The 15,899-nt window shown below is 42.8% G+C and overlaps 1 protein-coding gene and 1 pseudogene across 1 annotated transcript in view; both read left to right on the top strand.

The window, feature by feature from the left end:
* lrrc38a (leucine rich repeat containing 38a) overlaps nt 1–10,519 on the top strand; it is a 28,574-nt gene extending 18,055 nt beyond the window's left edge. The window contains exon 2 of the mRNA XM_060936958.1: nt 9,552–10,519. Coding sequence (XP_060792941.1) covers nt 9,552–9,796 — 245 coding nt within the window. The 3' untranslated portion in view covers nt 9,797–10,519. The remainder of the gene's footprint in view (nt 1–9,551) is intronic.
* Nucleotides 10,520–12,195: 1,676 nt separating this feature from the next.
* LOC132897228 (U1 spliceosomal RNA) lies at nt 12,196–12,340 on the top strand (annotated as a pseudogene).
* The last annotated feature ends 3,559 nt before the right edge of the window (nt 12,341–15,899 follow it).

The following is a 15,899-nucleotide window of genomic DNA, read 5'->3' as shown; positions in this document are numbered from 1 at the left end:
ACGGGCGAAAGGCGGGGTACACCCTGGACAAGTCGCCAGGTCATCACAGGAGCTTCTCATCTCATCTCATCTCATTATCTCTAGCCGCTTTATCCTTCTACAGGGTCGCAGGCAAGCTGGAGCCTATCCCAGCTGACTACGAGCGAAAGGCGGGGTACACCCTGGACAAGTCGCCAGGTCATCACAGGAGCTTATACAGCTAAATCAGATTATTCTGTTCATTCATAATTATTATGAATTTTTCAGTAACTGCAGTAAAATCACTAGGAAAGGTTGTGATTATGTGAATAAGGAATGCAAGTTTGGACTCACTGACAAGTCCTGGGACTTAATAAAACCCTCATGTACAGTCTGTTTAGGATTTAAGAAGAAATGTACACTCAAGCACAGTATAATTCCTCCTCTGTATTTAACCCATCTGAAGCAGTGAACACACACATGTACACACACAAGTGAGCAATGAGCACACACACATACCCAGAGCAGTGGGCAGCTATGCTACAGCGCACGGGGAGCCGTTGGGAGTTAGGTGTCTTGCTCAAGGGCACTTCAGTCATGATACAGAGGGAGGGGAAAGTGCTGCTCTTTCACTCAACTCCCCTCACATTTTTCCTGCCAGTCCCAGGAATCAAACCAGCGACCCTTTGGGTCCAAAGCTGCTTCCCTAGCCTTGAGGCCATGGCTGCCCCTGAAAGCTTGTTAATTAACCGATCCTGAAATACAAATATTCTCTGGTGGAATACTTTTTTAGTTTCTCATTTTTAATGGCACTAAAGGTGTAAGTAAGGGAGAAAACATGACAGGATGAGCTGTTAAATAACCATTGACTTGGTGATGTGGCCATTACCACTGCAAAGTTGAAAAGTGTTTTATTCCTCTTATACCACAGCAATATTCAACTTTTTTTTTGCCAACAGTCAATTTTTTGTTTGTTAATAGTTACATTTAATGTCATTGAATGTCCATGAAGGGGCAGCACAGCGGTGTAGTGGTTAGCACTGTCGCCTCACAGCAAGAAGGTCCTGGGTTCGAGCCCAGCGGCTGGCGAAGGCCTTTCTGTGTGGAGTTTGCATGTTCTCCCCGTGTCTGTGTGGGTTTCCCCCACAGTCCAAAGACATGCAGGTTAGGCTAATTGGTGGCTCTAAGTTGACCGTAGGTGTGAATGTGAGCATAAATGGTTGTTTGTCTCTGTGTCAGCCCTGCGATAACCTAGCAACTTGTCCAGGGTGTACCCCGCCTCTCGCCCAAGTCAGCTGGGATAGGCTCCAGCTTGCCTGTGACCCTGTAGAACAAGATAAGTGGCTACAGATAATGGATGAATGTCCATGAAACAAGTTAGTTCCTGTTATCACTTACATTATAGCAGCTGTAAATGGTCATCCCATCACTGATATCTCTTTTTTTTTCTTCAAATCAATAAGACCAAAATACTTTTTGTATTGTTAGTTGTTACAAAGTGGTCACACTGGAGACTCTTTCCATAAACGTTAAAAAAAAAAAAAATCACCTCACAAAAAGTTTCACCACATCAGCCAGGGACCAAGCCGATTTGAGAATTCAGCAGCACCATATTCTCATCTCTCTCATTATCTGTAGACGCTTTATCCTGTTCTACAGGGTCGCAGGCAAGCTGGAGCCTATCCCAGCTGACTACGGGCGAAAGGCGGGGTACACCCTGGACAAGTCGCCAGGTCATCACAGGGCTGACACATAGGCCAAGTTTACATTAGACCGTATCTGTCTCGTTTTCTTCGCGGATGCACTGTCCGTTTACATTAAAACGCCGGGAAACGCCGGGAAACGGGAATCCGCCAGGGTCCACGTATTCAATCCAGATCGTGTCTGGTCCGGTGCTGTGTAAACATTGAGAATACGCGGATACGCGGATACGCTGTGCTGAGCTCTAGCTGGCGTTGTCATTGGACAACGTCACTGTGACATCCACCTTCCTGATTCGCTGGCGTTGGTCATGTGACGCGACTGCTGAAAAACGGCGCGGACTTCTGCCTTGTATCACCTTTCATTAAAGAGTATAAAAGTATGAAAATACTGATGCAAATACTGCCCATTGTGTAGTTATGATTGTCTTTAGGCTTGCCATCCTTCCACTTGCAAGTGGCAAGTGACGCGCATGCCCGATATGCACTAGGATCACACACACAGCGGCTCAGTCCCGAATCACTGCTCATGCACTTCACTCGCGCGCTCTGTGAGCTGCGCAGGGCCGGAGTGCGCACCCTCCAGAGGGCACTCGCTGTTCAGGGCGGAGTGATTTGGAGCGCAGGATGCCTGCGGAGCCAAGCGTATCCGTGTATTGGCGTTGCTGTGTGCACGTGAATCGTGTATTGGCGTTGCTGTGTGCACGCTAATCGTTTTAAAAACGTTAATCTGATGATCCGCTGATACGGTCTAATGTAAACCCCACCATAGACAACCATTCACACTCACGGTCAATTTAGAGTCACCAGTTAACCTAACCTGCATGTCTTTGGACTGTGGGGGAAACCGGAGCACCCTGAGGAAACCCACGTGGACACCATGCAAACTCCGCGCAGAAAGGCCCTCGCCGGCCACAGGGCTCGAACCCGGACCTTCTTGCTGTGAGGCGACAGCGCTAACCACTACACCAACGTGCCGCTGCACCATATTCTATAAGTTGAAATAAATCATAAACACCAGATGTGCAAACGTGCTTGTCTGAACTACAAATAAAATATGATTGATTATAGATTGCAGCAACAAAGGTTTCTAGATTCTCAGGTTTTAATTACTACATGCTTTAACTAAAGAGTTAAAAATATTATTGATCACATGTGCGTTCGCGTGTCTGTGTGAGATTTGTATACTCTGAGGTAGCTGTTGTGTAAGACAGTTATAATCTTCCATGACGTGCATAAGACTGGAAGAGTGTGTGGAGCTGAGAGGATGGCCATGTAATAAAGGAAGCTGAGGTCACTGAATCTCTTTTGTGTGTGGAAAAGCCCTTCTAGTTGGACTGACTCATACATTCTCTGCCACACTCCATGATATTGTCTGACTTCTGCCCAAGACAGTACATCAATCACACTGGTATCTCTGTCATTATAGGATGTGTAATGCATAAAGACATATAATGAGACCACTGATGTTTTCAGCAGTATTGTCAGATTACTTCAACTGATTTGTATTCAAATATTTATATGAAATAGACGTATAAAATAACATGCAATTGGTGATATTTTCAACCTAAAAATAGAGGGAAAGGTTTAGGTTTGTTGAATCACTATATATTTTTCGAAATGTTGTAATCTGGTATGTTGTCTTATGCCAGACATTTGTTTTAAAATGATGAGCACAATTGGAAGAAGAAGAAGAAGAAGAAGAAGAAGAAGAAGAAGAAGTCTTTATTTATCACACATACGCTCAAGCACACAGTGAAATTACTCCTCTGCATTTAACCCATCTGAAGCAGTGAACACACACATACGTGAGCAATGAGCACACAGAGATATCCAGAGCAGTGGGCAGCTATGCCCACTGAACAGTTGGGAACAGTTGGGGGTTAGGTGCCTCACTCAAAGGCACTTCAGCCCAACCTTCAGGCCATGCCACTTCTACATAACATAACCACTACACCACCGTACTCATTATGTAATGAGTCAAATACTTCTGGATGTTAACCTAACTGCATGTTTTTGGACTGTAGGGGAAACCAGAGCACCCAGATGAAACCCATGCAGACAACATACAAATTCCACACAGAAAGGCCCCCTATTGGCCACTGAGCTCAAACCCAAAATCTTCTTGCTGTGATGCGACAGTGCACTACCATGCACTACACTACCATGCCCACTACACTACCATTCCCATTACATAATGAATCAAATACTTCTGGATGTCCAGGGTGTACCCCATCTCTCATCTTATCTAAGCTGGGATTGGCTCTAGCTCACCCACGACCTCCAATGGATAAGCTGTACAGAAAATGAATGAATGAATGAATGAATGAATAGTAACATTTAATCATTTAATCCATGAAGCAAATTACTTATGTAATAACACCTATAAACAGCTATAAAACCAGCCTCTTCTCAGCTTATCCAATTTCATGTCACAAAACCTGAAGTTACAGCTTTACACTTTACAAAGCAGTGACACTGGAGACTCCTTCTAAAAATGCAACATAAATATTTATTAACTGAAAAGCTCACTATATCTACGATTATACATGATTTTAATCTGTTTATGAGGAGAATCCACCATCCTCCAGTCAAGCTGTAACTATGTCAAAGTCCCTCTCATGCCAGAATCTGGTCTTCCCAGGCAGTCTCCTGTCCAGTACTAACCAGCTCTTTAAGGCATATGGGTGCGGCGCTGATCTCCATTTTGATAGCCCTCAGCCTCTCGCCTATACAGCTAGGGTTACAGTGGGGGGCTAGTCCTCTGGTAACCGTGAGAGTTTGACTTCCCTACTCATATCTGTATTGCAGCATGCCTTGCCAGACGGTAGTAGGTACCATTTTTATGATAGTCTTTGGTCTGACCCAACCATGAGTAGATCTCATAATCTCCCGGTTGAGAGGCAGACACCCTAACCACTAGGCCAACTCGTGGTTGTAACTATGGAAACGATACCATATTTGAACAAGCACATTAACACGATGTGTAAAGGGCAGTGGTAGCTCAGTGGTTTAGAAGTTGGCCTACTGATGGGAAGGTTGTGAGTTCAAAATCCAACGTTGCCACAGCTGGCCCCTTGATCAAGCGCCTTTACTGCTCAGTTGTATAAATGAGAAAAATGTAAGTTGCTATGGAAAAGAGCATCTGCCAAGTGCTGTTAATATACAATCCTGTGACTTGCTTTACAGCCTGAACTAATGTCGAAGTCTTCTCATCTCATCTCATTATCTCTAGCCGCTTTATCCTGTTCTACAGGGTTGCAGGCAAGCTGGAGCCTATCCCAGCTGACTACAGGCAAAAGGCGGGGTACACCCTGGACAAGTCGCCAGGTCATTACAGGGCTGACACATAGACGCAGACAACCATTCACACCTACGGTCAATTTAGAGTCACCAGTTAACCTAACCTGCATGTCTTTGGGGGAAACCAGAGCACCCAGAGGAAACCCACGCAGACAACATGCAAACTCCACACAGAAAGGCCCTCGCCAGCCACGGGGCTCGAACCCAGACCTTCTTGCTGTGAGGCAACAGCGCTAACCACTACACCACCGTGCCACCCCTATGTCGAATTCTTGTGAGCGAAAATTAATCAATGCATTCAGAGCTGAGAATTCTATGCACTGAGCCTCATCCTTTAAATATTTAACAAGGTTGGAGACACTTGTCGAGGATCTTGGTGTTCTCCTTAATGTCAAACTTTTCCTGTTTCTTTGTATTCTTTGCTTTGTGCATTTCGTGTTCTTGTTCAGTTCAAGTCTTGCCACAGAATTTAAAATCCCAGAGACTGATTTGGCCATTGCAAAAGCATTACTTTGTGTACTTCAGCCATTTGGTGTTCAGCACTGCATTCTGTGGGTTGCTCTCTTGAAGGACTTTATTACTGATACTATTCTAAACTGCTTGTTCTAACTGAGGTGGCGTCTCACAGTTTTGAATCTGCAACAATCATCTCAACTCGGCAGTAAAACTCTAAAACTCTTTGAGGCCTTCTTTTGCTGCTCTTACCGTCCTCCACACTGTGTGGGGGTTCTGTATGTTCATGCATCCAATTCCTGCCAGATTTTCAACTGCTTCAACTGAAAGGGTTTTTTTGTTTGTTTGGTGGTTGGTTTGGTTTGGTTTTTATGGGCCTGATTAATTGTGTTTTACAATACCAAATCAGAAATAATTGCCATATTGTGTTGAAATTGAAATTAAAACTGAAAACAATGATTTGTAAATAATATTTGACCTCTATTGCACTGAAAACAATACAACGACACATTATTTGATGTTTTACCTCATGATTTTTATTGGTTTTTCAAAATAAACACATTTCAATTTTGATTCTTACAATAGATTTAAAAAAAAAAGTTGGGACGGTAAAGCATTTACCACTTTATAATGTTGCCATTCCTTCTCACAACACTTAAAAAATGTTTAAGAACTGAAGACACCAAATGATGAAGCGTTTGAGGTGTTATTTTGTCCCATTCTTCTACAAACAGGTCTTAAGGTCTGCAACAGTACAGGGTCGTCATTGTCATATTTTTCACACCCATGCCTTTGTAATGTGTGCAGAATGTGGTTTTGCATTGTCTTGTTGAAATATCTCTGGAAAAGATGTCGTCTTGAAGGCAGAATATAGCTCTCCAAAATCCCAATGTACTTTTCTACATTAATGCTCCATCACAAAAGTGTAAGTAACCTTTGCCAAGGACACTGACATCACCCCACACCCTGGCTTTTGGACGTGTTGCTAGTAACAATCTGGATGGTCCTTTTCATCTTTAGTCCGGAGCATACGGCATTCTTTTCCTACAAAAAAGACCTGGAATAATGATTCGTCTGATCACAATACATGTTTCCACTGTGTGATGGTCCATCCCAGATGTCTCCAAGCCCAAAGAAGTCAACAGCACTTCTGGACACAGTTAACAGGGCAGCACGGTGATGTAGTGGTTAACGTGGTCATCTCACAGCAAGAAGGTTCTGGGTTTGAACCCAGTGGCCGGCGAGGGCCTTTCTGTATGGAGTTTGCATGTTCTCTGCGTGGGTTTCCTCTGGGTGCTCTGGTTTCCCCCACAATCCAAAGACATGCAGTTAGGTTGACGTGGGGCAGCCTTGGCTGAGGTGCCCTTGAGCAGGGTACCTGACCCCTGGGTGCTCTGGTGTGGCTGCCCACTGCTCTGAGTGTGTGTGTTCACTGCTTCAGATGGGTTAAATGCAGAGGATGAATTTTACTGTGCTTGAAGTGTGCATGTGACAAATAAAGGTTTCTTTCTTTCTTCTTTCCTTTTTGTACAGTGAAGTTTTAACTGGCATTCGTGGATGCAACTCTGTATTGTCATGCTTGACAAAGGTTTGCCAAAGTAATCCAAAGCCCATGTGGTTATATCAGCTATAGATGAATAAGGGTTCTTGATGCAGTGCCATCTGAGGGATCAGAGATCATGAGTGTTCAGCTTAGGCTTGTGCCCTTGCCCTTTACATACCAAAATTCCTCCAGATTCCTTGAATCGTTTAATAATATTATGCCCCGTGGAGGGTGAAACCTCCAAATCCCTTCTTATCTTTCTTTGAGTAACATTGTTTTTAAACATTTCAATAATTTTCTCCCACATTTGTTGACAAACTGTAGATCATCAGCACATCTTTCCTTATCAAAGACTTGGCCTTTCCTGGATACTGATTTTGTACCAAATCGTGATTACAGTTGCTTGCTGACATCACCATTTTTGAAAGGAGATTAAAGTAATTTCTGTGAAAATGGAGGCCAATCCAGAAAATTTTGCAAATGACAGCTGTATTAAAATAAATAAATAAATAAAATCTCATGCACATCTTACTGCTGTGCAATGGGCCTTAACTGGTTCATAGGCTAGTGATATAATAAAAAAGTAAATAAAAAACTGGCACTATTCATGTGCAGTATGCAGTAATTACAGTGGGGTTTTGCCCCACTAAACACTCATATTACACACACACACACACACACACACACACACACACACACAGTGAGGCAAAAAAGTATTTTGTCAGCCACCAATTGTGCAAGTTCTCCCACTTAAAAAGATGAGAGAGGCCTGTAATTTTCATCATAGGTACACTTCAACTATGAGAGACAGAATGGGGGGAAAGAATCCAGGAAATCACATTGTAGGATTTTTAATGAATTAATTGGTAAATTCCTCAGTAAAATAAGTATTTGGTCACCTACAAACAAGCAAGATTTCTGGCTCTCACAGACCTGTAACTTCTTCTTTAAGAGGCTCCTCTGTCCTCCACTCGTTACCTGTATTAATGGCACCTGTTTGAACTCGTTATCAGTATAAAAGACACCTGTCCACAACCTCAAACAGTCACACTCCAAACTCCACTATGGCCAAGACCAAAGAGCTGTCAAAGGACACCAGAAACAAAATTGTAGACCTGCACCAGGCTGGGAAGACTGAATCTGCAATAGGTAAGCAGCTTGGTGTGAAGAAATCAACTGTGGGAGCAATTATTAGAAAATGGAAGACATACAAGACCACTGATAATTTCCCTCGATCTGGGGCTCCACGCAAGATCTCACCCCATGGGGTCAAAATGATCACAAGAACGGTGAGCAAAAATCCCAGAACCACACGGGGGGACCTAGTGAATGACCTGCAGAGAGCTGGGACCAAAGTAACAAAGGCTACCATCAGTAACACACTACGCCACCAGGGACTCAAATCCTGCAGTGCCAGACGTGTCCCCCTGCTTAAGCCAGTACTAATGTCGAAGTCTTCTCATCTCATCTAATTATCTCTAGCTGCTTTATCCTGTTCTACAGGGTCGCAGGCAAGCTGGAGCCTATCCCAGCTGACTACAGGCAAAAGGCAGGGTACACCCTGGACAAGTCACCAGGTCATCACAGGGCTGACACAGAGACAAACAACCATTCACACTCATGGTCAATTTAAAGCCACCAGTTAGCCTAACCTGTATGTCTTTGGGGGAAACCCACGCAGACACAGGGAGAACATGCAAACTCCACACAGAAGGACCCTCGCCAGCCGCTGGGCTTGAACCCAGGACCTTCCTGCTGTGAGGTGTCAGTGCTAACCGCTACACCACCGTGCCGCCTATTATTATTATTATTGTTGTTGTTGTTGTTGTAGTATATTATAAGGCAAAGAATGGGCATACAAGTTGTTTGAGAATATTCATAGCATATTAAAAAGAGGCAGTTTGAACTTATTTGTTTGTTTGTTTATTTGTTTGTTTGTCCACTCATATCTTAACATACTATCTGATGACTTTTTATTATGTATAAGAAAGGAATCTCAGTGAAATCTAACTATAAATGTTTTTCTTGGTATAAAATGTATTTTGTTGTCTTCATTTTGCCCTAAATATATACCAACCTTTACAATCTACTGCACACTAAAATGAACAGTATCACTGCATGTCAGTGATTAATTGTCCATGATCAATTCTGGAAACGGTCATTGTCAAACACCTTTTACAAACTCTGCTTTTAAAATGTTTAATTATAACTATCTTGTCCAGGGTGAACCCCGCCTTTCGCCCGTAGTCAGCTGGGATAGGCTCCAGCTTGCCTGCGACCCTGTAGAACAGGATAAAGCGGCTAAAGATAATGAGATGAGATGAGAATTATAACTATCTTGTCCAGGGTGAACCCCGCCTTTCGCCCGTAGTCAGCTGGGATAGGCTCCAGCTTGCCTGCGACCCTGTAGAACAGGATAAAGCGGCTAGAGATAATGAGATGAAATGAAATAACTATGTATTTATATTTTTTTCAGATTTTATTGATTAATTAATTGGTTTCAGATTAATGTTCAGGCCTTTTTAATATCATTCACAATATTTGGAGTCCTGGCCTCGTCTCTCACTGTCTGATGTCTCTCTGTCCCCCTGCAGGACTGGAGGGAATGGACTGCTCACTCCCAATGGACGGACGGCAGATCTCTCTCAACATGCTTTCTGAGGAGAGCTTCCGGGAATGTCAGGGAGTATTGTCACTTAAAGACTATCTCATAGTTATTTTCTCTGGGATCTGTATATCAGTAGCTGCTATTATTGCCAGCTTCTTCTTGGCCTCCATCATCCACTGCTTCCAGCGACTTAAAGCCAAGAGGACAGATGAGGAGGAGGGGGATGAGTGAGTTTCAGCTATGCTTCAGAGCCTTGCCCTGGACAGATTTACTATTATTGCACCTCAGTTTGGATGACGGATGGAGTGTCATGTGTCCATATAAAAAGTCCCCAGATTAATATATTGGAGTGAGTAAGGTGGGGCTGAATAAGCCACCATATGCCCAGTGACTCACAACCTTTTTGAATGATGCAAAATGTCGGAGCACTTTTATACTTGAATACAAATTACTCAACCAAGCCTTAAAGTGTAAACTGTTCTAGTAACAACACCACATAAATGTGTTCCAGGTTTCTGTATTCCAGCTGTTAATTACTGAGGTACTGAGCAAAATCATTCATAGCATATTGTCACGAACTTGCTATTTTTATGTAAATCAGCAAGGGAGCTAATGGTTTCTGTTATTTTTTGCTAATGTGGAATTCAATCTCCCTGAAATCTTGTAAGGTTTGTAAACTTGCACTTTATGATAGATGATATATTGCACATAATCCCAGTAAGCCATAAAGTAGGCTTTCATATTGACTCAGGTCACCAAAGAATTTCCTAGAAATTAGTATTTTATTACTGAGACTGGAACGGGTGGGTGAGGGATCGAGATATGCATACTAAAGCTCTAATCACTGATGTCGATAGAAATGTACAAACTGCTCACAGCTACTTGGATATCATGCTTCCCATTTACAAGATGATGTACTTATATTTCAAGTGTAACCAGAGGACAACCAGCGATTTAGGCAAAATGTTGAGAATGAAATTATGAAATCAAATGTATTGCAACACTTTCATTTCTCTTTTCTTTTTTTTTTTACTTTGTGTACAATGAAATAAATGGTGACGCCAAACTGTTAAACAATTCAATTATTCCAAGTTATTTATAAAGCCATAATCAATTTTTTTGTGGACTAGAGCTGGACATAGGAACTGGAATCCCCCCACCACCACCACCACCAAAAAAAGGCCAAACTCTGTTGAGGAGTTTGTTGAGTAGTTTATTATGTACATGAGGTCAAATTCTAAGTGGATGGAGCGTCATAATGAATCCAAAGCCTGTCCTGGGAATACTGTGTGTGAGATGAGAATACACCCTGCATCGGACATTGGTCTCTCACAGGGCAACATACGCACAAAATACACACATATACACAAAATAAGAATAAAACTCAAGGAAAAAGAATAGTGTTCCAGTACGCTGGTGCTCAGACGCCTACATATTCACTGCAGGAGTGGGCAGTGTGTGTTTGTCTATATGAGTGGATGGAATTGGCCAGAATCCCTTTCATATCAGACAGAAGTGAGATTTAAAATCAGTCTCATCTTCACATCTACTGTGGACACTTTTTTCTTTACATCAGAACTGTTCAGGTGCTGTACTGTTCAGCAAACTTATAAACAATTAACAGTATTCTTTCAGTACCGTGTGAGTAAAACAACTCAATAAGACATTATAAAACAGGGATCTCATATCTGGCCAATAGAAATATTGTCTTAATATATGTTTTCCCTCCTCAAAGAAGCTCAGCATCAATGCAAAATAAAGAACAGAAGAAGACGTTGTTTTCTGCTCTGTGAAGAATGCTGCTACATGTTGTATTGTGCATGAATACTTACCTAGCAGCAGGCTTGTAGTACTCGAGTCCAGGACTCGGACTCGAATCCGACTCGTGCCCTAATTTTAAGGACTCGTGACTCGACTCGGACTTGAGCACTGATGACTCGGACTCGGACTCATACAATAACTGCATTAGGACTCGGAAAATGGAGACGAGGACTCAGATTTTTTCTTTATTTTTTGATAACATGCCATAATAATTTGGTATAAGATATTTATATCTACATTAATTTTGTACTAATTTCATGTAAGAGTGTCACACAGATAGACTTTCGGGCACACTCTGGACAATGCACACACCAAGCGGACTTATCTCATCTCATTATCTCTAGCCGCTTTATCCTGTTCTACAGGGTCGCAGGCAAGCTGGAGCCTATCCCAGCTGACTACGGGCGAAAGGCGGGGTACACCCTGGACAAGTCGCCAGGTCATCACAGGGCTGACACATAGACACAGACAACCATTCACACTCACGTTCACACCTACGGTCAATTTAGAGTCACCAGTTAACCTACATGTCTTTGGACTGTGGGGGAAACCGGAGCACCCGGAGGAAACCCACACGGACACGGGGAGAACATGCAAACTCCGCACAGAAAGGCCCTCGTTGGCCACGGGGCTCGAACCCAGACCTTCTTGCTGTGAGGCGACAGCGCTAACCACTACACCACCGTGCCGCCTGCCAAGCGGACTCTCACGCGGTAAACTACTTGCACCTGCACAGGATTAATGACTTGGATTTGAACACTGGGGACTTGAGACTGGTCTCAGACTCAAGGTTTAGTGACTCAACTACAACACTGCTTGGCAGGGACAATACCATGATCAAGAAGGTGGTTTGCCCAAAGTGAGGCCCAGCCACTGCACTTAGGCTGTGCTGACCTTTGCAAATTCCTCAAATGTTGGGCGGCACGGTGGTGTAGGGGTTAGCACTGTCACCTCACAGCAAAAAGGTTCTGGGTTTGAGTCCAGCGGCCGATGGGGGCCTTTCTGTGTGGAGATTGCATGTTCTCCCTGTGTCTGTGTGGGTTTCCTCCAGGTGCTCTGGTTTCTCCCACAGTCCAAAGACATGTGGTTAGGTCAACAGGGGGCATCCATGGCCTGAGGTTGGGCTGAAGTACCTAACCCCCAACTGCTTTGGGTGTGTGTGTGTGCGTGTGTGTGTGTGTGTTCACTGCTTCAGATGGGTTACATGCAGAGGATGAATTTCACTGTGCATGTGACAAATAAAGACTTCTTCTTCTTTTCTGAGAATTAAAACTATTCATTGCGTCACCCCAAAAAACCCAAATAGCCTGATGCTCAGTTTGTCAATAAATGATTATCTGTGATTATGCAAAAAAAGAAACACAATATCAATGTAGTTATGTTACTATGTATAAATATAAATAGGCCAATTAGTGTAAAAGAAGACACATTTTCTGAGAGAAGACCAACAAAATGAGAGGTGTACATCTGCAGTGTGTGGGAGGAATACTCTTACAGCACATGTACTGTAGCAACAACAATCTGGTTGCGCGTCTCTGATCAAAAAAAAGTAATGTGAGATAGAAAATAGCTTGATTTATAGCATTATTTCCACATTTGATGTTTTATCCCATTTGATTCCACATATTACTCATAATCACAGCATTAGGACTTCCATTGACATTCACTTGCCTGGTTTTTTTTCATTCTTACATTTTACATTTCATTCAGTTATATAAACTACATTATGTTATGCATTTAAATGGGACCATCATTACAAATGTTAGCACAATTCCATATATAAACACATGGTGCATGGCAGGGTACATTAATCTAAATAATAGGAGTAATAATTACAGGCGATGAGATTAGGCACATGTGTATAGAGCGAACATGTGGATAAAGGGTGACCCAGACTGCACAGAGGTGATTTGTGTGCTTCTAAGCAATCTGACAGAGCACACTTGCAGCTTCGGGGCATAATGAAGCAAACAAGCTACAGACAAAGCTTCAGACAAAGCCAAGTGTGGATGGAGCTTCTCGACAAATGCCATACTGATGTGAGATAAAAGCAGTGCCATTTATTATTAACAATTTATTTCTGCCTTCACGTCCAGAGGCAGGTAGTGGGATGAGTCAGGAAAGTATATACAGATACAAGGATCCTTATTGGTTGAATTCTTGCTGTCGCCATGGTTACATGGTTGTGGGCCAAATGTGTTGAGGAAAGATGCAGTCACCGAGGCACGAGGTTTGTAGATTTGCAGCGTCATGTGTCTCACTTTGCCTTCACACCATGCCAGACTGAAAGGAGATGTATGCATTTTCGAAAGAAAAAAAAAAAACGTTCAATGCATGATTGTATTTCAACATCCATTTAAAAGACAAGTATAGAGATGAAGATTTGAATGAGATTTTTTCATTGTTATAGACTACCTACTATATCTTTGACACATTGTACTATATAACTGTATACCCCTTTCAGAGCTATGAGCTTCCACTTAGTTAAAGCATAGAAACAACTCTGTTGTCTGGCTTTATTACGGGTACGTCTACTCAGCCAAATTGTACATTTGTATTTTTATTATAAAAATACCAGAGCTGAAAATCTAATACCATTTCATTTTTCAGTAATCAAAGACTTTTAAATTCACCAACATGGTCACAAACCAGACTGACCAACGATACCAGTGTAAATGGATACCAGCAAGAATTACCGTGAACATGGGGATTAGATCACTGATCCGCAAGCATCTGACTCATTATGGACACCCTGAGAAGGAAACCCAGATCCCTTTGAATAACAGCAATTTGACCTTGCTTCCTTTGTTCATCTCTTGTTACTGACACAGACGCTGCTGACTTACACAGGTTGTGAAAGGACATCCCTATGAAAGATGCTGCTTGAACAAACTGAGAGTCAAATACTTTATGCTCAAATTGGAAAACGGATAGATTCATGCTGGAATTAACAGCATGGTACAAAATATATCATTTCAACCCTTGACAATGGAATGACGAACATGTTTACAGCATAAAAATTCAGAAAATACACTATTCAGCCTTTATAATAGGAGTAATAAGAATACTTGCTCATTCATGCAACCAATTAATAATATGGCAGCAATGCACTGCAAACTCATACAGATCAAGAGTTTCAGTTAAGGTTCGCATCAAATATAAGAATGGGGAAAATGTGATCTCAGTGACTTTGTGGTTGTTGATGCCAGACAGGTTTGAGTATTAGAGGATTTTTTTATGCACAATGGTCTTTAGAGTTTATACAAAATGGTGTGAAAAACAAAAAAATGTTTAATGAGCACCAGTTGTTTGGGTGGAAATGGCTTGTTGATGAGAGAAGTCAGACAGGTTCATGCTGGCAGGACGGTTATGATAACCATAACCTTGGTAACTATGACAACCATCCTCCGTCCATCCCACTTATCCGTCAGGGTCACGGGAAAAGCTGGAGCCAATCTCAGCTGACTTTAGGTGAGAGGCAGACCGTGGGCAGGTTGCCAATCTATTGCAGGGCTAACACAGAGATGAACAACCATTCACACTCACATTCACACCTATGGACAATTTACAGCAGACAGTTTACCTAATCTGCATGTCTTTGGACCAGGCCTGTAGTACTTGAGTCCAGGACTTGGACTCGAGTCCGACTCGTGCCCTAATTTTAAGGACTCGTGACTTGACTTGGACTTGAGCACCGATGACTTGGACTTGGACTCAGACTAGTGCATTAACTGCATTCGGACTTGTAAACTGGAGACCAGGACTTTGATTTTTTTCTTTATTTTTTGTAACATGCCATAATAATTTGGCATAAGATATTTATATCTACATTAATTTTTGTGGGCGGCATGGTGGTGCAGTGGTTAGCGCTGTTACCTCACAGCAAGAAGGTCCGGGTTCGAGCCCCGTGGCCAGCGAGGGCCTTTCTGTGTGGAGTTTGCATGTTGTCCGCCCGGGTTTCCTCCGGGTGCTCCGGTTTCCCCCACAGTCCAAAGACATGCAAGTTAGGCTAACTGGTGACTCTAAATTGACCGTAGGTGAGAATGTGAGTGTGAATGGTTGTCTGTGTCTATGTGTCAGCCCTGTGATGACCTGGCGACTTGTCCAGGGTGTACCCCGCCTTTCGCCCATAGTCAGCTGGGATAGGCTCCAGCTTGCCTGCGACCCTGTAGAACAGGATAAAGCGGCTAGAGATAATGAGATGAGGTTAATTTTTGTACTAATTTTGTGCAAGAGTGTCACACCTGCGTGCCTTGGCCCATGCATCAGCTAGACCTTCAGGCACGCTCTGGACAGCGCACGCACCAAGCAGACTCTCATGCACGCATAAATGACTCGCACCTGCACAGGATTAAGGCACAATCAGCATGCCTATATAAAAACTGTGAAAACGCACTTACTTTGCAAAGTATTGAGTTGCGTTGCTAACATGTTACTGAGCCTTATGTCCTTGTTTTGTTTCCTGATTCCTGATTTCCTGTTTCTTGTCTTTGATTCTGCTGAATCTACGATA

The sequence above is a fragment of the Neoarius graeffei genome, chromosome 13 (assembly GCF_027579695.1).
Source record: "Neoarius graeffei isolate fNeoGra1 chromosome 13, fNeoGra1.pri, whole genome shotgun sequence".
NCBI lineage: Eukaryota > Metazoa > Chordata > Actinopteri > Siluriformes > Ariidae > Neoarius > Neoarius graeffei.
This window is presented reverse-complemented; position numbering and strand designations above follow the sequence as displayed.